Genomic DNA, 25,064 nt, shown 5'->3' with positions numbered 1-25,064 from the left:
CTGGATAATTGCATGCTAATGAAAATGGCTTTTTCCCCAAAAAAATCATCTGGAAAGCTAATATCTATTTTGTGTACTGATGCACTCATCAAGTTCAATGTCAGTTAATATTGCAAATGTAATATAGGTTGCATCAAATGCTTGCCTGCAAATAAATGATATGTTTTCATGTATAAACCCCTGTCTTTAAATTAAAGTTTTCTACAGTTCCTTACTTATACGGTTTATTTATCATAGAAAAAATGCTGGTGAAAAATTCATTTTGCAGCATTTATCAAAGTTTCCCTCTTTCAATTTTTCATTCAGAACAATTATGCCATTAATTTTGTAAAGGAGGCATCTCCATTTCTTGTATACTTGCAGCTGGAGCCAGCCGCCTTAAGATGTCTGATTGATCTAGGCAAAATATATAAAGTGGCTAACCAATTATTGACAGGTCAGACAAGTTCAAAGACAATGTGGGTATGTGAGAAAGCTTGCCAGTTGCTTCTCAAGGGTCGGTGATTCTTTCCGGGGATTTCCCGGGTTCTTCCTCTACCATTAATACTGGCTGCCATGTATAGCCTATTGTGTGCTGAAAAATGGCATTAAACCCTACAACAACAACAACAACAACCAAGTTCAAAGACTTGTGATGTCTTACAAGTTGTATATATGCCAACCAAATTATTTTATATCTGCTAATAAGGAAAATCATAGTGTCTTCAGTCAGCTGTGAAGTAAGAAGGTCTTTGGAAGATCATTGCGAAATTTGGTTGCCCAAAGAAATTCATCATCATGGTACAGCTTGTTAATGTCAAGGACAATGGTGAGTAATCTAAATCATTCTCAGCCTGTTTGTGATCTCCTAATTGCTGATGACTTTTCCCTGAAAACCAAATCTGAATCTGACCTGTGACATAGTTTAGATCATTTCTCTTCAACCTCTGACAATTTCACTCATATGTACAAAATGATTTATTTATCCCTCTGGACTTTTTAACATCAATTACTGCTTCAAGTTTTCATATATAATGCTTTGAGCTTTAAAAAGCAACAGACTCTCATACTGCACTTCAAAACACTTTGTACCAGCTGAGACTTTGAATGTTTTGCACACCAGTAGAGCACTAAGTGCTGGGTTACAGAGCCTGGATCTGAATTCAGTTTTTTTTGTTAACGATACTGAAGAATCTCTCACAGTCAGCATTAGAATGGTAAAGAACCAATATTCCTTTCACAACCTGACAAAGAAGAGGAAATTTATATCTTAGTTATTGGGTCTTTTAGCTTGGTAAAAAGATGAAAAAATCAACTCTATCCATATGAAGTACATTGTCAGGTAGAGTGGAGTGCCAACTTGATACTTCAGGAGTTCTCCTAATTTATCAGCAGCCTTTCCTGCAGCATGGTGCATCATATGACAGAGATAACCTGATATGTACAATGATGGAGACATTTTTCAAAATATAGAATGCAACTCCTTTATGAATTCCAATCACTGATCCAGTATCATCTGAAAACCCAATACAGTTCTGCCAACTTATGTTTATTCAAAGCATTATCAAGCAAAAAAAAAATGTTTTCCCCAGTAGAATCTACTGTTAATTCTGGTAATGAAAGAAGTGCACTCTGACTTTGCCCTTTTCATTGTCAAAATCTCTTACATAGACTGGGTACAACTTTTTGTCATAATCACTACTACTGTTTGTAGTTATTGCCCTTAATGTACTTATTGCCTTTAATGTACTATTACCATTAATTAATGTACTTATTGCCCTTAATGTACTTATTGCCTTTAATGTACTATTACCATTAATTAATGTACTTATTGCCCTTAATTAATGTACTTATTGCCCTTGGTGTACTTATTGCCATTAATTAATGTACTTATTTCTCTTAATGTACTATTGCCCTTAATTAACGTACTTATTGCCCTTAATTAACGTACTTATTGCCCTTAATGAGTGTACTTATTTCCCTTAATGAGTGTACTTATTGCCCTTAATGTATTTATTGCCCTTAATTAGTGAACTTATTGCCCTTAATGAGTGTACTTATTTCCCTTAATGAGTGTACTTATTGCTCTTAATTAACGTACTTGACCAGGACTTCTGTAGCTGACTCTGCCAAGAATAACTGCCAGCTTTAGTTGGGGTTGAAATTGACCGACTGGCATCCCATCAATGCAATAACATTCACCATTTTAATTCACACCATTATGGCATTTAACCATGACTGCTCCAGTTGCCATCTCTATCAATACCAGCATTTGTGAGGGATAAAACTGTGACTGACTAACTCCCATTTGACTCCCATCAAAAAGGTGTAATTCTTTACTTAACTTTCATGCCTAGCCTGGGCCATCCAGTGGGCTTCGGCTTCCATTGCTATGAAAATGGAAAGCCAAACCAAGGCCTGTGGGAGAAGCAAAATGAAAGGAAAACCAGGCACACCAAAATTTGTGGCACCAGACTAAGTCGTGAGCCTTGACAACGATCAAGTTAAATAATCAAATGAAAAGATATAGTGCCAATTCACATGATTAAAGTAAATGAATGTAAAATTTATGTCAGGCAGGGAGAAATTTGTATGAAACTTAGTTGGATATTGATCTGATGTGATATACATTATGTCACTATGTAGTGAAGGGGTGGGATAAAACTGTATCTGCTTAGTTTAGCAGTTTTCAGCACACACCTCTCCATTGATAACTTGCATATAACAGGGTCCAAAAACATAGACCAAACTATAAGTGAGGCTGCGAGTCACAGACGGACCTCAAAAACAAAATCAAGAAAACACAGGGTGGGGCTATCAATGCTGTTTAGCAGCTGAATATTCATTTTATATTCATGCTGGGAATAATTGTCAAAACAAACTTTTCTAATCAATCTGTTCAATATTTTCTAAAAGTTACCTTTATTTTCAATATGCCCAATGTTTGAAAGATTGTTAACAACATTTTTCCAGCAGGAATCACATGTCCACAAAAACACTGTGTATTACATTTCTGCTTTTTATGGATGATGATCCACAACAAAACAAAATGCTACGAACATTTATTTCTTGAAACAAACCATCAATGTTAAAAATTTTTTCCATTAGCAACTGAGTGATGCTGTGATTTCACTGCAAGTAACAATGAAGCTTCTTCTCATCCTTTAGGAAATCTCTTAGGGACAAATTCAGGAATATTAAGTTCACTACAACTATGGAACTAGCTTCATCATAATCAATCTTAATTGTGTAACAAAGATTTCTATTCATCAAGTACTAATTTCATCTGGTTGCCTTGCTATCTTTCATCACATTTGTGAATGAGTAGGCTAATATAAGGTAGTTTTAATTATATTACATAATAATATTTATAACAGTGTTCAACTGACCAAATGAAATAAAATAAATTGATCTGGCACATGCCGATTACTATGATGTCTTACACAGGTATGATTTGCATTCCTTTACACCATACTTTTATCCACCATCTTTATTTGATACAAAAGGCATAATGAACATGACAGTAGAAAAACGGACTGTTTATAACTGAGTGTAACGATAAAACAAAAATACTATGTTAAGTCGGAGATCAAAACACGATCGGCACTTAATCAGAAACACTCATGGACATAGCTGTGATGGAGATTTACTTATTTCATGTTGGAATACAAGATATCATACTGCATTTATGATTATTACACTGAAAGCAATATAAAAGACAGAACTAAACTCAAATTTCACTTGACAAATCTTTTTTTCACTGGTATTTATTTCTTAAGGTATTACCACTAGTAGGCATTAGAGAAATTTTCACTGATCAAAAATTTGTCCAATATTGTTATTAACTTTGCAGTGAGAATGTTGGTTTGGAAAGAAAATTTAACAAAATGACTTCTTATTAAAGCATAATTTTTATGAGATTGATTCTAATTTGTGGGTACTAACCAGTTTCTGATGATAAAATAAGTGCTATATCAAGGTTTCATGTACCAATTTTTATCATGATTTTTTTCACATTAAACACACTGGAGCCAATTTAATTGGTATTTTCAAGTATATAAAAAAAATTGGATCCATGTCTGACCTTGTGCTATAAACAGGTTTTTGATTATCCAGGCACAAATTATTGAGGGAGTGGTGTATTTCCCCATGAATGAAAAATGCATATTCTCTATACAGCTACCATCCGTGCAGGCCAAGACTATTTCATGCCATGGAGAAAGGGATTTGTTTTGGCTTTTAAAGTCACTTTGGAGCTAAATGCACCAGAATTGGTTGTATGCAATGGTTCCCAACCCCTGAGTTGCAACCCTAATCAGGGTTTCAAGGATGTTCTGGAGGGTCACAGAGGGTTGCCAGGATTTTGGGGGAGGGGGCAAAATTTATAAAATGTGGAAATAGGGTTGTGAGGCTCCGAAAAAATATTTGTTAGGGTTGCAGCCAAAAACAATTAGGAACCACATATGTAATGTGACAGCCACTGTTATGTATACGGTACTGGCTGCAGCATGATCTTTATGACAAAGATGTTAACCACAAAACTAAACGATTCTTTGTAGACAAAAATCTACCACCAGTCCTATTAAAGGTAGAATAGCAATGACCTGCAGAAATGGCCCTCTTCAAAAGACAGTGGCAATTACCTACCTGCAGCAATAGCTCCTATTAGGGGCAGGATGGTCAGCTGTACAGGATAGTTCCAGGCACCAATAATGAGAACAACTCCAAATGGCTCCCTCCTAATGTAGCAGCGATCCATCACATTCAACAACCCCTTGGCAACCTTATCAAAGAAGTTAAAACAGACTGAGTTTAAGAGATGCAAATTTATTGATCTGCAAGAATTCTTCATTTAACTCTTATTATATACAGGTGCTAATCTTTGTTGTGCATACATGTCACAAACAGTATATGACAGGAAGAGGTCACATTTTCATCAACTCAGACGTTCAAGTGGTTGTGTGCTCAACTTAAGTAAGGGTGGTTCTGGGTTTGATCCCTGATCTGGCTGCATTTGTTTCCTACAACATTTGGTGGCTGTGGTAGGATCACACAATATCAGACATGCCATCATGCCATACTTGTAAAGCACTGTACTTTCTCTCCATGTAAGTCAGTCAGCATGATCAAAAATAATGGAGACACGAGGATATGTCTTCAAAAAGTGGGGGGGGGGAATGGATACAAGTTGGAGGAATAAGTTGGTGCATTGGCTCAAATAGTGAGTGAGTTCCCATTTAGAGTAAGAGGTTCCAGGTTAGAGACCTGGTCTGTCTGCAAATGGAATGCCTCTTACCCATACTATTAATGTAAATCACCAATTAATTTTACAATATTTCCCAGACCAACAGTGATGGGAATGAGGAGAACCAGGCTCACTGTCTTTGCAAGTTAAAAGCAAAATCTCTTGACAATTACTAAAATTTCAAGAATATGTCAGTGAGTAAATATTGTAAATGACAATACATATTTGTTAGCTGGGATTTTTAAACAATTTTTTTTTACTGGAGTAGGAAAAATAATATTGTTCCTTTACCTTTCCTATTTGTAACCCATGCAAGCAAAATGATTTGTCATTTGCACTCTCAATTAAATTATTTTCAAATAATGATTTTTATTTGCATGATACTGCCATAGAGTTAACATGGACATAATAGATACTTGGTTATTTTGCACTTTACACAGTGTCCAAGATTCAAGTAATTGATTGCTATTGCTCTGCTCCTTGATCTCTCTGGTTTGTAATTTTGCTGGATCCAGTTTTCAGTCTGATAACATATTCAAACCTTTGAGCACAACCAAACATGATTAGTTTCTATATTCACGTCAATGAATAACATGTCATGTGTTATCTAACATAAGAGACACGCTACAGTATGGATTCATATGCTACATAATACGGAGTTCATGGACATATTTTTGTCTTTAAGAAATATTGCTCATGATAAAGAAATAAATGATAACAATGCAAGGATAGTTTCTTTCATTTTATTATCAAATAAGTTGAGTTTGTTTCTATTTTATTGCAAAATTCAGTGGGGGGGGGGCACACAAAAATTCAGCACAAATTCATTTCGTCTTTGGACATATGACCTAGGTGAAAAAAAGTTACACCATAAGTTCTGGGATAGGAATTTTTTTATTTTATTTTAACATGTCCCAAGATATACGGTAAATACAGTAATCAACCTATTTATTTCTGTATCTGATCTCGTTCTCAAAGTAATGTCTGTGTACTCAAACATTTTTCAAACCGTCTTTGCACTTCATTTTACAGCTGTTATTTACCTAATTACTTTTGTTTTTTCCATCTGCTCCTGAAGCAGCTTCTATTGGAATTCAAACTCTGAAGGCAAGTTTTGAGACTAACTGATAGGATTAAAACTAAAAGGATGTCACATGTGATGTATCTGTCTTCAAGTAGATGGTCCCATAAACCAGAAGGAATATAGGCCATGCATTTGACATCTTCTGATTTGAAAAGGCCACCAACTTTTCCTCTCAAGTCTATGATTGCCTTTGCCCTCTTTAATTAAATGATCTGAACTGTTTACAGTTCTGCTGCTGAAGCTGTATTAACATTCACAGCTGACACAAAACAGTCTGGGATGTTTGAATATGTTATGTTTACAAAGTGGGTGTTGAATAATTCCTAGATTAATAAAACATTACCATAACATCGCTTAAAATGATGCTGTCAGGTAAGTTATGATGGATATTAAGTTTGTAATACTTAATACTTAAGTTATGATGGATATTAAGTTTGTAATACTTAATACTTAAGTTATGATGGATATTAAGTGTGTAATAATTAATACTTAAGTTATGATGGATATTAAGTGTGTAATAATTAATACTTAAGTTATAATGGATATTAAGGGTGTAATACTTAATGCTTAAGTTATGATGGATATTAAGGGTGTAATACTTAATACTTAAGTTATGATGGATATTAAGGGTGTAATACTTAATGCTGAATTGTATGATGTGACATGAATTTATTATGTGACATGAATTTTATGAAGTGACAAATTTTATTATGTGACATGAATTTTTTTATGTGACATGAATTTTATTAAGTGACATGAATTGTATGATGTGACATGAATTTTATTATGTGACATGAATTTTATTATGTGACATAAAGTGACATCAGTAACACAGTAATCTAATCATCAATAAGTGTTATATTGCTCACAACCCCAACTGGAGTCCACAGACCAGGAAAGAAAAGGAATCTTACTGGATACACCGCCTTAGAAGATTGAAACCAAGCGATTTAAACCAAGAAGACCAGAAAAAGACAACCATGCACAAATAAAATTATCTTTTGCAGCCGACACATTTTCTTTTAAATAATTCTCTAAATTTGCTTAATAGTCTATGACTACTATAACAATGAAATATCCGGGATATAATCTGCGCTTACATAAATTTACATAAAGTAACAGATGTCATTATGGCCTTTCAATTTCTAGGTCAATACAAATATTTTCCAGTATCAGCAACAAGCTGAAATAACTAGTTGACACATAATATAGTTAAAAGGTTAAATTTCTGCAAAAACAGCCATGTAAAGTTTCGCAAACATAACCATTTTTCTGTTTTATTTGTTTGTCTTGTCTATGCTTTGTTTTGCCTTTGAAAAGTCTCATTAAAGAGTCAAAAGTGTTCAGGCTAGCTAGAAACTAGTTTCGCACTGTTCGTTGTCAGTTTATTGCATTTATATATATTTGTTCCACTTCTTGATTACAAAGATGACAACCAAGTGCAAGAAGTGTAAATAACTGACTTATGGTCATGGAGGATCGACATGCAACAATAGCATATCCAAATGAGCAAAATGATGATGCATTCTGATGCTACCTCATCATCATTTACTGTTGATGAAAGTGATGAAAAGGAAATGCCAGAACATGTTGATCCGATAATGGAATGGATGAAATTTTGTTCACAATCGCAATAGAGAAAGTCTATAGGATTTTGTCTCAGTTGAAATGCTATCCTCCACCTTCCATAAATATTATTAACAAGGTAAATGCCTTAGTAGATGTAGATGACAATGACAGTTTGTTATTTGGAACCTTGCTACAATTATTCAAGATTGCAAAAAATTATCGGGCATCTCTCTATATAGGTAGAGAGACATTTTTTACACCCTTCTTGGAAGACTGGATTCATAGGTAGCAAAGAAAGTTTAAGCATACTTAGAAAATTATGTGAAAACTGGATTACATATAGTATCATATATACTTGCTTATAAGTTATGTCAAATTGCAAACAACAAAAATCCTATTCTGCCATAGCATAATGTGCCTGCAGATTAGGGTCTATATTGTTTGTTCTACTGATTACTCATATAATCTTCACAGACCCAGATCTGTTGGCGCAATATGCGAAGGCAGATGTGAGTCTGTGCAGTTTGTGGTTGGAATAATCTTATAAGCGAGTACATTCAGTAAATTATAGTGATTTAGCATTTTACATTCAGCTTTGTCATTATTTTTTTAAGTAGTACAAAGCTAAATCGGTGCAACAATATAGCAAACAATATAACAGTGTTGTAAAAGCAGATGAGTACAATGTTAAAATTTGTAAAAGCAAAGGTTTCTGAGCCAGAAGATAAAGAGAAGGCATTACATTTACATGTACAACATTAAACTGCTATAATTTTAATATCATGTGACAGTTAACCCTTTAATTCATAGAGCATAGTTACAAAGTGCTGTGTGCTACAAATAGAACACCTGTTACCTATTCGAATCCATACGCATAGGCCTGCCTGTTAACTGTTAAGCAATGTAGTGTATGCTACATTTAACAGCAATTTTAACCATTTTACATTTTTGGTACACATCTATTATGTGTGGAAAAATTAAAGTCTAATTATTTTTCACGGAAGAATTTTTTGTGTGCTTTAAAATCTTGAAAGAACTTGTTCACCATCAAGTCAGTGAGACCATGTGACCAACCGTAGCTGCCATTTCTCATACTCGAAATTTACAAGTTTTTTGTCCGTGTCTGCATCACTAAATCATCTGAATTTGATCATTTATAAAAACTAATTGCTGCCTACATCAATATCAGAGCCTTTACCTAAGTTATTGAATATTTCATAGTTGTGATTCTAATCGTGAAAACTTCGTAAGTACTGAAGGAAATCCGCGACCTCCATTCTGGAGAGTGGAGATTATGAACCAGTTACTTTAAATAGCAGATATTGACAAAAGCATAAACAGTGACCACGTGATCTGACGTGATTGTCATTTGCAGAAATGAATGTAGTATTTAATAGGGGGCTTTCCCCGAAGGTGGCGCTACGAAAACAGGCTTAAAATGGCTGATGTTTACAGCAGATGTCAAAAGGTGCTTCTATGCAAATTGAGTAGAGACATCAAAAGGCGCTTCCATGAGAATGGAGTAGAGGTTTCCAAAGGCGCTTGCATGATGTAAAGGGTTAAGCAGTCACAATTTCTGAGAAAACTAATGGTACATGTGCAGCCACACAAAATAAAACACATTTTGGACAATAACATGGGTAGCCCATTTGGTGGATTCATTTTGTCCAAAATAACACTGGGTAGCCATTTGATGCATTTATTTCACCCAAAATAACACTAGGTAGCCCCTTAGATGGATTTATTTCACCCAAAATAACACCAGGCAGCCCATTAGATGGATTTATTTCACCCAAAATAACAACAGGTAGCCCATTAGATGGATCTATTTCACCCAAAATAACAATTGGTAGCCCATTAGATGGATTTAGAATACCATATAAAATAAGTGTCAGACAGAGACCAATGTTTGTAACTTATCAATACCTTTTCAGGTGCAGCCCACTCTGACAGGTTATTCAGGCAATGAACTAAATCATTTCGGCAGTAGTCTACTTCCAGAACACAAGCCTCAAATTTATGCTGTTGAAAGAAAACAATATTTGGTCAAAGAATATGCTTTTTCGTTTCCTTGAAACTTATTTTAACACAAAACTCTGTGATCTACATCAGAATTCTTACTAAAAGCCTCCTTAAATCTAGGTTTGAATTGGTTCTCAGTTTTGGACAGTAAATAAAGGATTTACCAGTCAAACAGCTGGACATTATTTCATGAAAGTAATATATGGTATGAAATATTAATTTCACAAGTGTGACATTGTCTAAATCTAACATTCTGAACATTACACACCAAGTTATATATCAAAACTTTACATCAAACAAGGTGTACTCAAGATATAGCATAATGTGCAAAACTCAAGTCGAAACAATGAACAATTTTGGCAGTTAAATGAATAAAACATTTGTGCATTTAATCATAAGACACCTAGACTCTCACTCATGATGCTTGACAAGTCACACCAAAATAATGAAATTCTCAAAATTATTTCACAAATTTCAAGTGAGCACTAATCTGAACTGTATCCAGAGCTGACATCAACAGAGATGTATAAGTTGAGTCAAACTGCAAAGAATAAAGATCCTGATCTGCAGTAGCATAATGTGCCAGCAGATCAGGGTCTATGCTGTTTGTTCTACTGATAACTCCTAACAAACTGCACAGAACCAGATCTCCCAGTGCATTATGCAATGGCAGATCTGGGTTTGTGCAACTTGCAGTCTTATAATCAATTACATACAGAACATTTCAGTTACCTTTAGAGTCTTAAATCATTCATACATAGCTGTTAAATGTTAATTCAGAGATAAAAAGTAGTACTGGTGGAGTAATTAAAAAATTTGCTAATTGATCAATATACATGTAAAACAAGTTTAATGATACAAAAATTAGGTATTTGATGTTTTAAGAAGGCATTTAGTTCAATGTATATTACTTTTACAAACTGAATTTAACACTGTAGTTTGCTTTATATCAATCACATGTAACACGAAAAAAGAAACTGACCACTATCGTCTGCTTCACCTAAACCACATGTAACATGACAAAAGAAACTGACCACTATGGTTTGCTTCACCTAAACCCCATGTAACACGACAAAAGAAACTGACCACTATAGTCTGCTTCACCTAAACCACATGTAACACGACAAAAAAAACTGACCACTATAGTCTGCTTCACCTAAACCAAATGTAACACGACAAAAAAAACTGACCACTATAGTCTGCTTCACCTAAACCACATGTAACACGACAAACAAAACTGACCACTATAGTCTGCTTCACCTAAACCACATGTAACACGACAAACAAAACTGACCACTATAGTCTGCTTCACCTAAACCAAATGTAACACGACAAAAAAACTGACCACTATAGTCTGCTTCACCTAAACCACATGTAACATGACAAACAAAACTGACCACTATAGTCTGCTTCACCTAAACCACATGTAACACGACAAAAAAAACTGACCACTATGGTCTGCTTCACCTAAACCACATGTAACACGACAAAAAAAAAACGACCACTATAGTCTGCTTCACCTAAACCACATGTAACACGACAAAAAAAACTGACCACTATGGTCTGCTTCACCTAAACCACATGTAACACGACAAAAAAAAAAACGACCACTATAGTCTGCTTCACCTAAACCACACGTAACACAACAAAAGAAACTGAGCACTATAGTCTGCTTCACCTAAACCACATGTAACACGACAAAAAAAACTGAGCACTATAGTCTGCTTCACCTAAACCATGGGAGCCTGATATAACAAAAGTAACTAATGAAACTGTTGCATTCTCTTGATCAATGAGAGGATTGGATTCCATTCACTTACCTGGCACTGATATAATGTAGACTTCCATTCCACTGTCTCTTTCACAGATAATGTATCATAATTATGGTGGATACCTACAGTCAAATTTATCTACTGTATGTATTCACTTATAAGTCAAATGCAACTGCAATCAACAAAGACACTGGTTTACCATTGCATAATATGCCGACAGATCAGGATCTATGTTGTTTGTTCTACTGATCACTACAAACAATCTGCATGGACCCAAATCTGCCAGTACATTATGTGACAGCACCAATGGGTCTGTACAGTTAGTATTTGGAGTTATCTTACAAATAAGCACAAATGGTAATTGTCTACTTTACATTAAATATTATTATAATAAAGTGCAATAGTTGGGTCAATTTAAACAAAAATCACTCTTTAAATCTTTCATGCAGTTGACAATCATCTGTTTGATTCTATTACAGTGCAACTGGCAATCAGTGTCATTTTTACCACTTAAAATAATAGTATGAAAAAAACTTCATAGAAGTTAATTTTCTGTCCAAGTTAAATTTCACTCAACAACCTTTGCCAGCCTGGGATAAATTGTAAATTCTGCTAGACCAATATGATTTTGTATACTTTGTCTAAACAACTGTATAGAGGTTATGAAGGTACAATCTAAATGACATGAAAATCTCTGGATTATGAAGTGACAATTTAAATGACACGAAAATATTCAGATTAAAAAGGTACACTCTAATTGACATGAAAATATCCAAATAAAAAATATCCAAATTAAAATGGTACAATCGAAATGACATGAAAATATCCAGATTAAAAAGGTACAATCCAAATGACATGAAATTATCTAGATTACAAAGGTACAATCTAAATGACATGAAAATATCCAAATTAAAATATCCAAATTAAAAAGGTACAATCTAAATGACATGAAAATATCCAGATTACCTAAATGACATGAAAATATCCAGATTACAAAGGTACAATCTAAATGACATGAAAATATCCAGATTACAAAGATACAATCTAAATGACATGAAAACATTCAGATTACAAAGATACAATCTAAATGACATCAAAATCTTTGGATTACGAAGGTGTAATCGATATGACATTAAAATATTCAGATTATGGAAGCAGAAAAGATTTTTCCAGTGTCGACTATCATCAGCAAGTTTAAAAATTGATTTTTCATGAAGCAATGCCAAACCTTGTTAAGATCCTGTTTGAGTGCAGTGCAAAGTTGGTCTCTATTCTCATCTAGCAGCTTAAGTAACATTTTCAACTGTCCACTCCGCCATTGTAAGCTGATTGTCCTTCCTGTTTGGAAAGTTTCTCGCAAACTGGATGCCAACTGTTGGAGAGAAATTTGATGTCAATATATGCATTTTGGTTTAATAGATGCATTTATCAACTATAAATTTTCTATTTTCAAAAGAAATCACAACAATTGAGAAAAAAATATAAAACTTTATTCTAATTGTCGGTGGAGATAACAAAGTCCTAAATCTTAATTTTATTTCTTAACCAAAAATCACTATATCTGGACAGAAATAATTACATTAAGGAAAACCCTTCTAGAGTGACTAGTTTTTCATGCATGCAGAAAGTGAAAGCATTATTTCCTTTTTGTGTGTGCTTCCATTTAAGAATCAGTGAGATGCAATATACAGTATGTATTAACAGCTGTAGAAGTCCCCATAATGGTCATATCATGAGTTGGTACACTGAAAATCAGAAACCCTGTCAAACTCAAAGGTATTAACATCGGGTTGAAATGTTAAGCTATAATCCTCAAACTAACAACTCTTATGACCAAAAGGACATACCTTTAATTAGTAATCTCTAACACCTGTGTTGCAAATAACTGTTCAATGTATGGCTTAACAAGAGTGACCAGATGGAGTCCGCCAGCCATGGCCAAATCAAAATCTGATTACAGCTCAGATATCTTCTATTGTTTCATGGACTCAAGAAATGGAAAGAACATTTGCAAGCAACACATCAATGAGCAAAGAGAAAATAATATAAAAATTTCTAATTGATTTTACAAAAGGTAGCAATAGTAAACTAATTTAAATAAGAGGACATGTGCATAATGATGTTATTGTAGTAATTACTTAATTGCAATGTCACCAAACCCCACCATTCAACTGTGTAGTCCCTACACTGAAAAACAGAGGGGTAAATATTCCTTGAGACAGACACCAAAGGAGGGAAGTATGTGTGTAGACTAGTATGTGAACAGGCTAGCTGAAAAAATAAGAGTGATGGACCGATGGCAATGATGAATATGAATGTATTGGATTAATTAGGTAAACAGCTAAAAACAGATCAGGAAAGAAGAAGAGAAACAACTATACCGCTCCATAAATATCTAAATGGGCAAATAATGCATAGATTGATTCATACGTGCAAATGAAATTGATATATCTAAAATTATCCTGCACAACATGTAGTAAAAAAATATATACACATAAATTCTCACTGACTTTAATCATCATAATCATCAAAATTTCATCATCATCATCATCATGAACATGAACATTATACAAGACCATGAAAGAGGTGACAATATAGGTAAAACTTCATAATTTATGCTCTTAAATTATCTATCCAGTATTTCCCCTTGGTCCTTTCTAAATGATGCAGACAAATGTTTTGATAAACATTTTAGTTTTGTTTTTAAATGTATATCAGATAAATGTCCTTTAATCCTGTCTGCTGCTTATGTTTCATTTGGTTTCACCCACATATTGTTTATTGTAGTCTGAACAATTACATATTTAACATTTTGTGCATCACCATAGATATGTTACCAGTGAACTTTTCTATGAATTTGTATAAAATGCAGTTTTTATTACCATAACTTAAATTTTTATTTTTCTCAATAAAATCAGAATTGTAGTACTTGGATACCAGTGTTTCACACTGTAGACAAATATTTGTGATTCGTCATGCTAGGTAAGCAACATTTGAGTTCAGGAACATTACATGTATCAGCAACTGCATTCACATTATACATGGGCTGAAGACATACAAATGAGGAGTAGGTCCTGAAAAGTCCTGATAGTTATTATCAATTGTCCAAACCTCAGTACTTGGAATTTAATAATGCCGATGAATGTATGCCCAGGATGAAAACCTTGTATGCATTACCTGATGTGTGTTGGTTTCTATGAAATGTACTTGGTTTGAAATAATATCCATTTATAAAAGTCATTTACCTTATAAACTACACATTTAAGACTTTATTTCAATTGAAGAGTGATGAGTATTCATCATACCAAGAGACTATTTTTCTATTCATCAAGCCATCATTAACTTTTTTGATTGTACCATTCTGAAGTTACCGGCTCCGAAACGTGAGATTTTCTAGAATTTTTACTACAGAGACAAGTCCGAGCTCATGTGATAATATGTATAACCTTTTGAGCCAATCATATTTTGGCACCGACATGTGAGCCGCAATGTCTAATTCTTGCATGGAACAGGATTCCTAAAGTTGAATCGAGTTAATGGTCAGTAAAAACTTACTTTTGCATCTACCTATGTTCTGTAATTCACGAAGGGATGCATCGTAGTTTCGCAAACATGGTACATGTACATGTAGCGCTTTTCACTGTTTTTCACATTTTCACACACTCGTCCCAAAAGACAAAATTCGCGAAAATCGCTTGTTTCGGAGCTCATAACTTCAGTTTGGTACAACATAGGAAAGTCAATATGGTTTGATGAATAGAAAAATACATCAGGAGTAAAACAAGCCATATAGTATGGACGTGTGCCTTTAAAGATGGAAATAGCAGAAGGAAATCGAGGGTCATGGGTGGAACGAAGTATTTGGAAGTTACGTACCTTCTCTCTTATATATTATGATTGACAGGATCCTATGCCAGAACGGGTCATGGGGGTAATCTAAAGTATTTTTTTCACTCTGTATCATTTTTTTTCCTTCAGATTATTGTTTTTTTTATTTTCTTTCTTTCTCAACGTCAAGCTCGCGTCGAGCACCTGTGCGTAGGATTAGGGGTGTTTTAAAGGTTTGGGTGTCGATGCACAAGGGCTCGTATACTTCCTTACAAAGAATATGTCTGTCATACATATACAGTTGTATTATTTTATACTGTATGTACGATAGCTAAAAATTTTAAACGTAAGCAACAATGCAAGCCGTTGTGTTTCGATGGAAATCTCTGACAATAATGACAGGATGGTATAACGAAGTATGCGAGTAAACGAAAAACAATTTGTCACAGTACATAGGTACCTGACTAATATTTGTCATTATGTAGGCCTTTGAGCTTCGAGTTTCTCGGTTGTAATTTTTGAGAATATTTTTTCCCCGTCCGGTGCGTATATTTTGCGTACAAACGCAGAAAACTTGAAGCGACTAATGCCGACAACTGGGAGCGACAAGTGCATAGAAACATCGAAACACACCGAAACACCGGAACGCATTGAAAACAACGAAACGCAATATGGAATCACGTCACAATTAATACTTCCAGTTCAGTACCCACGAATGTAGTTCTAGTCTATTTTCAGAACATTTTTTCCTCTCTCATTTTGGTGGTGATGGAAGAGTTTTATTTACGAATTTTTGGTAGGGATTTAAAGATAACTGTTTATTCTTGATAATATGAGCTCAGGGTGTTGTTGTTTGTGTGTATTTTGGCGACAGAGCACAGTGAGTAATAAGGCCTTGGTGATGATCCGGAAGTGAAATCTGTGTTCTGTTTACATGCTGCTATGTTGACAGTCCAGCATCTCAAAAAAGAGTAGGTCAACCTTTGACAAGAACTTCACCGTGAAGTCATCTTTGAAGGTATTTTAGATTAACATATGATTGGGATTGATGGTCACACAGTGGAAAGGTCAGTACTGAGAAACAAAGGTAGAGAACATATAGTAAAATTAAATGTGTTTTTGTCCATATCGTATGTATGGATCAGGGTAAAAACGGACCAGTACCAAAAGAGTACATGGCCAAAATGGACTAGTGTGGAAAAGGCCCAGTCAAAAAAGGCCTGACCCCAAAAAGCCCATGTTTGTATCAATTACTAATTACTAATATTATGTATGATAAAAGTAACTATTACATAACTATAAAATCCTTATGTTTATTGTGAAATATATATAAACACTGTGCAGTTAAGTAACAGTCTATCACAATCGTACTTGAGTGATCGTGAAATTATTTGCGGCACCCTACTACTCTTTCTATGTAAAATTAACAAAGAAGAAAATAATCCAAGTTACTGAATGTGAGAAAGTTCAAATTGAGGCAAATACTACTTGTGAAAGAAAACATTCAAAGCAAAGCGAGTAGCAGGGAGGGCGAACAGACCAATGGTCGAAAAACGTCCAAATTTCGAAAATAAGCCTTCCTACAAATGATCGAATAATAAAAAGCGTCGACAAAATTTTAAAAAGCGTCGACACTTTACTGAGAGAGTCTCTATGGAATTTCTAATTAATATTACTTTATTGTCGTTGGTGATTTTTTCTAGTTTATTATGCACGCGCTTTACGCAATTACGTCAACTTGAGGTCGCGCCCTCCGTGCTGCTATTCATCCAAATATTTTATCGAGACCCAAACGATATCTTGTTCTAGGATCATGTAAATGTATCGTTATAAATCCGTGTGGAGTAGCCTGCGCTCGTGAAAAGAAATTTCTAAACTTATTTATATCCATATCTCCGCTACACCAAGTTTGATGAATATTGCGTAACGTATGTGTGTCTACGCCATTAAACATCTAAAACATTACAGTTATCACTGATTACTTTCGGAATCTGTACGTATCGCTGAGTAACATATATCACATCAGTGTTTTTATGTCTTCCTCGAGAAAATATTCTAGCTGGATTTGATTGTTTGTCCAGCATCACATCATCGTATACAACTAAATTATTAATAAATCCATCTAGATCATCTACAGATGGTGCTTCATCAATATCGGCTATAAATTTAATGACATCGTCATCCAGTAATCGCGCGTTTTCATTAAAATCTTTAAGTACATCGTAGCATCTCTGATCATCAACTGATGGCGCCACCAAATATAACTTCTCCCATTTCAACCATCTAATTATTAAATTAAGTAACAATTGTTTCTTGCCCGATCCAGTTGGTCCTATTATTATCATTCTGATCGAATTTGGCAACGCAGGATGGTGTTTAACTGGCTCTTGTTTTCGAGTCGCTGAGAAATCAATTATATCCATATTATATAAACATATGAATCTATATTGTTTACGCTGTAGAACTAAAACCCCAGCTAATGATCTATCCACGGTTACAACAAAAAATGCGAGAATAGCATATGGAGGATGATGTGCAGTATGTAACAGAAAAAAGTTTTCTTTTTTACCTATAAAAGATGCTGGTGATATTGCTAAATTATTGTCAAAGTTCCCAGGAACTCCGTGGGCTAAATACCAAGGAGAAAAACATCTACCAGGATATAATTATTGCGGTCCTGGTACTCGACTTGATATCAGACTTGACAATCAGGATCAACCAAACCCAGGCGAGGAACCAATAAATGCTACTGATAAAGCGTGTCATGTTCATGATGTAGCGTATAAAAGTAAAAAATCTACAAGACAGACATAATGCAGGTGTGAAATTAATTCATGCGTTAAATTCTATAAAAAATAAAAATATAAGAGAATCACTAGCTAATTGGTTAATAAGATCCGCGATGAAAGGTAAATTAGCGCTAGGTGCTGGTAATGTATAAATGGAATCGATTTATTATTCCCCAAGAGGATACTGGAAAGGTAACGCAGCAATTAGTAAACTCGTCGAGGCAGCAAAAGTTACACGTGTTACTGCTAAAAAATGGTTATCTAAACAGACAATATGGCAAATTTACCTACCACCACCGAAACAAATTCAGTGCGCGTATTTCGATGTTAGCGTCCCTAATGAAGTTCATCAAGCTCATATTCTATTTTTACCACATGATACTGTACGTAGAAAAACGTCCAAATACGCGCTAACCGTTGTTGATGTTGCAATTATATATAAAGAAGCAGAACCATTATTGACAAAGACAGCTGCTGAAGTAGCTTCTGCGTTTAAACGAATTTATCAACGTGGACCCTTGCAATGGCCACAGCTGCTACAGGTTGATCCTGGCAAGAAATTTCTTGGTCCAGTATCATCGTTGATGGAGCGATATAATGTCAAAATACGACGAGGACACACTGCAATTCATCGTGATCAGGCAATCGTTGAACGTGAAGACTTGCTGAATGGTTATTTGGATATCAATACGCGAAGGAATTTATTCAGGACAAGAGATCTCGTGAATGGGTTGCAAGATTACCAAGTGTGATAGCCGCGTTAAATAATGAAGTAACTCGAACGACCAACATGAAACCTATTAATGCAATTACAAAAAAAATATACCAATACAACAACGTGATTTTTCAACGCAACCAGTATTAGGTAATGTTACTGTAAGGTATTTATATGAACCCGGTGAACTCAAAGGTGGTAAAAAAAGAGCGACTGATCCTATTTGGAGTGTTACCACACATACGATATCTAACATAACAAGATCCTCAGGTAGACCTGCAATCTACAGACTGGATTCAACTGCTCCTCAACGTGGATTTACACGTGAACAATTACAAGTAATTCCTGAGGATACGCAAAAACCACCCAGATCACTTAACTAGCATCCCTACGTCGATTACACTCAAGACAGGTCAACATTACATTTTCTCGTGTATGACCGCGACTGTTATCTTTTCTATCTACGGTAAATTGTCTTGGATTATTATTTGAATATCTCCATAACATCACACAATTACAACTTGTACAATGATTATTCTGCTGTTGTTTCAACGTGCTGATAAATTCAACGTCGAGATCAAATTCTCGATTATTTTTTTTATCGCTTTGTTTATAACCAGCTAATTTTTTTCTTATTATATCATTGTCAATATCATCACTAATCACTGACTCTTCCAAGACAATTCTCCGCAGCTGAGATATTCTTCTGACTCGAGACACTGCGAGATAAACTAAGCTTGACCACTCAGTACGATCATCTATAATCCAAACAACTGTATCAGAAATAGTTAATCCCTGAGATGAGTGAATCGTCATTGCATATCCTAGTGTCCACGGAGATTTGTTCAACGATAATGCATCTTCAACAACATCAACATCAAGTGTGACAATATCATTTAATACTAAATTCTGTTTCTCGGTCTGTCCTGGTATATCAACATCAATATTCTGCCGCCGTGTATCAGCTGGTCGATAACATAACGAAACTGGTAATGTTGGAAATTTTTCTTTATGTAACTGAAACAATTCCCGTTGAAGTGTATCACGAACTATTTTTCTACTTGCAACTATCAGATCATTCGGTTTCCAAGTCTGCAGAAAGTTGTTCATAGAGGTTTCTGAAATTATCCCACGCATTGCTTCACATTGAATTTTATTCGGCTGTAGTCTGATTAATATTTTTTAAACTGTTTTAATTCTGCATCAAGCGCTCTATGATCATCAGTTATTTCTTCATAGTAATCAACGAAATTTTTCAACCAATCATGTGGAGATGGTCCAACAAGCGGTGGTGGTTGACCATGATCGCCGCACATTATCACAGCAGTATTTCTTGTTAACAACCAATCTAGAAATGTTTTTAATGTTTCTAACGGCACCGTGCATATTGCATCCCAAATGAGGATCCTTGGAATGTATTTCTCGCCCATCCTTAAAGATGTCCATGCATCGCCGCTGTATCTAAAAAGCTATGATAAGTACATGATTGTACTCCTCGTTGTTTCATCTCTCGCGCGAGTCTGTGTGTGGGTGTCAGCACGATCATATCTGAGTTCTGAAACAGTTCGATCGCTCGAGTTTTACCAGAACTTCCAGGTCCGTTTAAATAAACCGTTTTATTTCTAGTTATTGGATCGTACACCGATGGTGCAGATGATAATTGTAGTTTTTGATGTTTTTCACAATAAATATCTTTAACCGCAACATCGGCTGATTCGGAATAATCAAGTATATTTTCCTTTTTTATTCTCCACGAACCCCATGATGCACAAGTACCGATATGTAGTTGTTCTAGTAATCCTGAATATTTTTTATTGATATAAAACGAATCCGTAGCGACTCTGACAGCGAGTGTAGAAACTTTATTTATCATCAATAATAGATTTATCGAAACGTACGCGAGCATCGATGATCTTAAATGAGTATACTGCGGTGACTCACCGTCCATATAATTTACAATTGTACCTAATTTAGTTCCATTTGACAAGAAAGCTATTTCTCGACTTATAAACGTATTTCTATTCGTTGTATCAGCGATTATAAAATCTAACTCGGCATTGTCCATGATCCATCTTGTACAATGTCGTCTGTGATCATATACCCCTCCTTGAGTGAACTTACTGATTATTTTTCTGCCGAGATCTTTAGTAATTGTATTCTCGTAATCGGTTATATCGGGGTTTTCATCATCAGAATATTTCTTTTGTTGTGGTAACCAAACTTCGGTTTGTTTCCGGTATGATATAATTGCTTCACTTACAATCAATAGTGTTAATATCGCACAATCGAGCATATACTGTAAGAGTACTATTGGTGCCAATATTTTTTCTGAAAAATGTTTTCCAAACCAGGTATAACAAATCGCATGGAGATCTTTAGACATTTCTAATAACTCGATACAAGCAAATCCAGTCAGGTCAAAATCCGGTAATGGTCCATTTATCGATACTCGTGTCATCTCGTGCGTCGGATGACCGAATCGCTCAAAGCACACAGAACAATCTCCGTATCCAAGAAAACTTCCAGGATAACACGCGACCATATCAACTGAAATAACATCTTTATGATCGTATTTAGTAGTCCACAATCCACCGTGTCCGTATTCGACACAACTCAGTATTATATCATCAAGAAAATCAAATCTAGTTGGTTTCCACGAATTTTTCTTTCTAGCAAAATGAGACGCAACTGACGGAGCAGCGAAACAGTTGCTCAATAGTTCGTCAGTGTCATCAGTATATTGCAGCGCAAGTTTTTTCATTTTTTCGTGGAGAAGATCTGTACGATAAATAACACCATTTGGTCGTACAAACTGATCGAACTTAATTTTTTCTTAGGTACAAATACTTCCATCTGATCTAATAATCAGATCGTCGTTTTCAAAACTCTGAAACAGCCATACTGACACAGGATCGTTTTTACTTATTTCGTTAATAAAATCAAAAATATTTTCTTGATAAATTTAACAATCCGATCTCGTGGAAATTGTTACTGCACTAGTCCATGCGTGCGCGTTATGATCAATAACTTCCATTGAAGCTCCTTTTGATTTATATTTTGATTCATACAAAATCTCCCCGTTATTGTTTTTACGGTTATTGGGAATTTTTTTTTTCCTAACTCAGCGACATCTTTGATAGACGCTCCGGTATCTTTAACCATTTCTCCCCACTCGTTTATTATTTTACGTCTTTTATCCGTTAGACCGTAAAATGGTAAAATGTTCCGTTACTCGTTCAGTCACACAGTTTATTTTTGAAAATTTCATCGGCACCAGTTTATTAATACTGGGTTTTTCATTTATCACATAGATTCCATAAATAACTGCTGTTACAGGATACGCTCGCTCATAATACGGTTTGTCAATACTAGTCAGCACTCCTGGTTTGGAATTTTTACTTAATATAACGATTTTTTTTATTACCAATGACAGGATCATATTTGTCACGGATAATCCAATTATCTGTTTCTGTTAACACGACAAATTTTATTCTGAAAAGATAACTTCTATCATCGAGCTGCTCAATAATAGCTGCCGCTCGTTTGTCATTCATCGTAGCGTCAATGATATCTTTGTCGCGTATAATCTTGAACGTTGACCAGACATGAGATGCACCATCTGCATGAAATTCTTTCTTGGCGTCGTGAATTTTATTCATCAAACTTTTATTTTTCTTATCAACTAGATGTTTTATTGGTAAATCAGAAGATAAGCTGTCGAGGTTGAATTTACTTGTTTTCCAAGGCTTGATTCTGGATAATCTCTCAAACTAATCCATATTATATTTCAGACAAGTATTTAAATAAAAAATATCATATATACAATGTCTCAGCAGAACAAGTGCAAATGGTTGATGATCGGATCATTAACTCCCTGCAATAAACCCTGCAGGAAGGAATTCTGCGGGATTCACTTGCAGTCCGTTCGTTGAGGTTGTTTAGGACCAATACCATGTTTGCGATGTGGTGTTGGAGTACGAGGTAAAACAGAATTATGTGCAAATTGCTTTGGTAAAAAATATCGCGAACTTTAGAGATATTATGATAAAAAAAATAATGTCAGTGACAGATCTATAAATTGTTGGAGGTTTATTTAACTAAGTTTTCAGACAAATTTTGACAAATTATGATTTAAACAAAAGATATTATTATATAAATGAGCCAAGAATTTGTGAAGCATATAATAACAAACTACGAATCAAATCTTGATGGTGTGATCAGAAATTGTAGGTTGAAAAGACCAGTCGGTGCTGTTAATAATATTGGCTATCTCGTGTTTGCTGTTGGGAAGAAACATTATTTCTGTCACCGCTTCGTATATGAGTGTCACAAGGGGTTGATCAAAGATGGTCTTGTGATCGATCATATTGACTCAAACCCTCAGAACAATTCCTTATCCAATCTGAGAGTTGTCACAAAGTCAGAATTGCAGATTTGGAAACACAGGCTGTAATGATAAGAGTGCCAGAGTATCCACAAATATAGAAACTGGCGAGGAAATAATATTTCAATCAATGAATTCAGCTGCAAAATATTTTGGCATCTGCCGGTCTTCAGTACGAAAAGTCGCAGAAAATATAACCAAATCCACTTCCTCAAAAAAATATAAAAAGAAAATCACCTTCCAATGTTGTTAATGAGATAAATTATCATCACTATCAAGTAATTACGTAGAATTATATTTATTAACTATTTATTTAATTATTTATCTTTTTGTCAGAAATCCTCACTCTTATACTACTTACTTTTTCGACTTGAGCGAAAGGGAGATAATTCTGTAAATATATATTTCTCCGTAGATTTCTGATTTTTATGGTCGTAATTAGTCAATTAACCATCTACGTCGTAATTAATATCAATAATTATACTCGTAGAAAGATATTTATGGTTTTTAGCTTACAAAAAAGAAGAAGAATGAACGCATTTTACATCGTACAATATAGCGAGTTATTTTTAAATCTATTACAAGAAATCAAGGCAGAACACGCTGTTAGTGCAGATAGTTACAATCTGTTCAGAAACCGCTGTTATAATACAGAAATATTTAAACCGATCTGTAGGTAATAAAACGTTTGATTGTGCAGCGGTAGGAGATGTACATATATTTTTCAGACTCGATTTTATGAAGGAAGAACACGCTGTTAGTGCAGATATTTAGAATCTGTTATGAGAAATCGAGGCATAACACGTTGTTACATTTATATATTTACAATCTATTCAGAAACCACTGTTTTAATACAGAAATATTTACAATCTATTCAGAAACCGCTGTTTTAGTGCAGAAATATGTATAACTTACAATCTACTGAAAAACCGTAGCTATATAATAATTTTCGAAACGTATAATTTTTAGATGATTCGATAGCTGAGTTGATAACGTATCGGACCGTGATACTTGAGGTCCCAGGATCGAACCCATGACTGACAACTGTCGGTGGTTACGCTTATTAGCGATTTTTATAATTAAATTGGGCACCGCCAGCCCTCAAAACTCAACAGAACCCCTCCCACCACGTCACTGGTGGTGGATACATGTTTTGTATCACCCACGGGCTGATTATTGGGGTGGGGGATTTTCTGTTGAGCGTAGAGAATGGCCCCGTACATGTTGTGCCGTCCTTGTAAATATGTAAATATTACTACGTGTTGTGTTGTCCTTGTAAATATGCAAATATTATAAATACTACATCTTGTGCTGTCCTTGTAAATATGTAAATATTATAAATACTACGTGTTGTGTTGTCCTTGTAAATATGTAAATATTATAAATACTACGTGTTGTGCCGTCCTTAATTAAACTTGCTAGAATACGGTGGTTAGCTTGGAGTTTATGGGGATTGTGCTGTCCTTAATTAAGATTTATATGTTGTGCTGTCATTAATTAAGATCTATATATTGTGCTGTCCTTAATTAAGATTTATATGTTGTGCTGTCCTTAATTAAGATTTATAAGTTGTGTTGTCCTTATGTGTGTCCTCTAAACTTGCTAGAATACGGTGGTAAGCTAGGAGTTTATGGGGATTGTGCTGTCCTTGTAAATATGTAAATATTACTACGTGTT

The 25,064-nt window shown here is 34.8% G+C and overlaps 1 protein-coding gene across 2 annotated transcripts in view; it reads right to left on the bottom strand.

The window, feature by feature from the left end:
• Positions 1 to 16,116, bottom strand: part of LOC149784924 (aldehyde dehydrogenase, dimeric NADP-preferring-like) — a 63,725-nt gene extending 47,609 nt beyond the window's left edge. For both annotated transcript variants that reach the window (XM_089978544.1, XM_089978543.1), the window contains exons 1-4: positions 15,960 to 16,116; positions 12,900 to 13,043; positions 9,804 to 9,899; positions 4,627 to 4,762 (exon numbers count right to left, since the gene is read on the bottom strand). In XM_089978544.1, the coding sequence (XP_089834670.1) occupies positions 4,627 to 4,762; positions 9,804 to 9,899; positions 12,900 to 13,043; positions 15,960 to 15,977 (394 nt within the window). In that variant the 5' untranslated portion in view covers positions 15,978 to 16,116. The remainder of the gene's footprint in view (positions 1 to 4,626; positions 4,763 to 9,803; positions 9,900 to 12,899; positions 13,044 to 15,959) is intronic.
• Positions 16,117 to 25,064: the final 8,948 nt, after the last annotated feature.

The sequence above is a fragment of the Sinohyriopsis cumingii genome, chromosome 13 (assembly GCF_028554795.1).
Source record: "Sinohyriopsis cumingii isolate HCF-2022 chromosome 13, ASM2855479v2, whole genome shotgun sequence".
Taxonomy (NCBI): domain Eukaryota; kingdom Metazoa; phylum Mollusca; class Bivalvia; order Unionida; family Unionidae; genus Sinohyriopsis; species Sinohyriopsis cumingii.
This window is presented reverse-complemented; position numbering and strand designations above follow the sequence as displayed.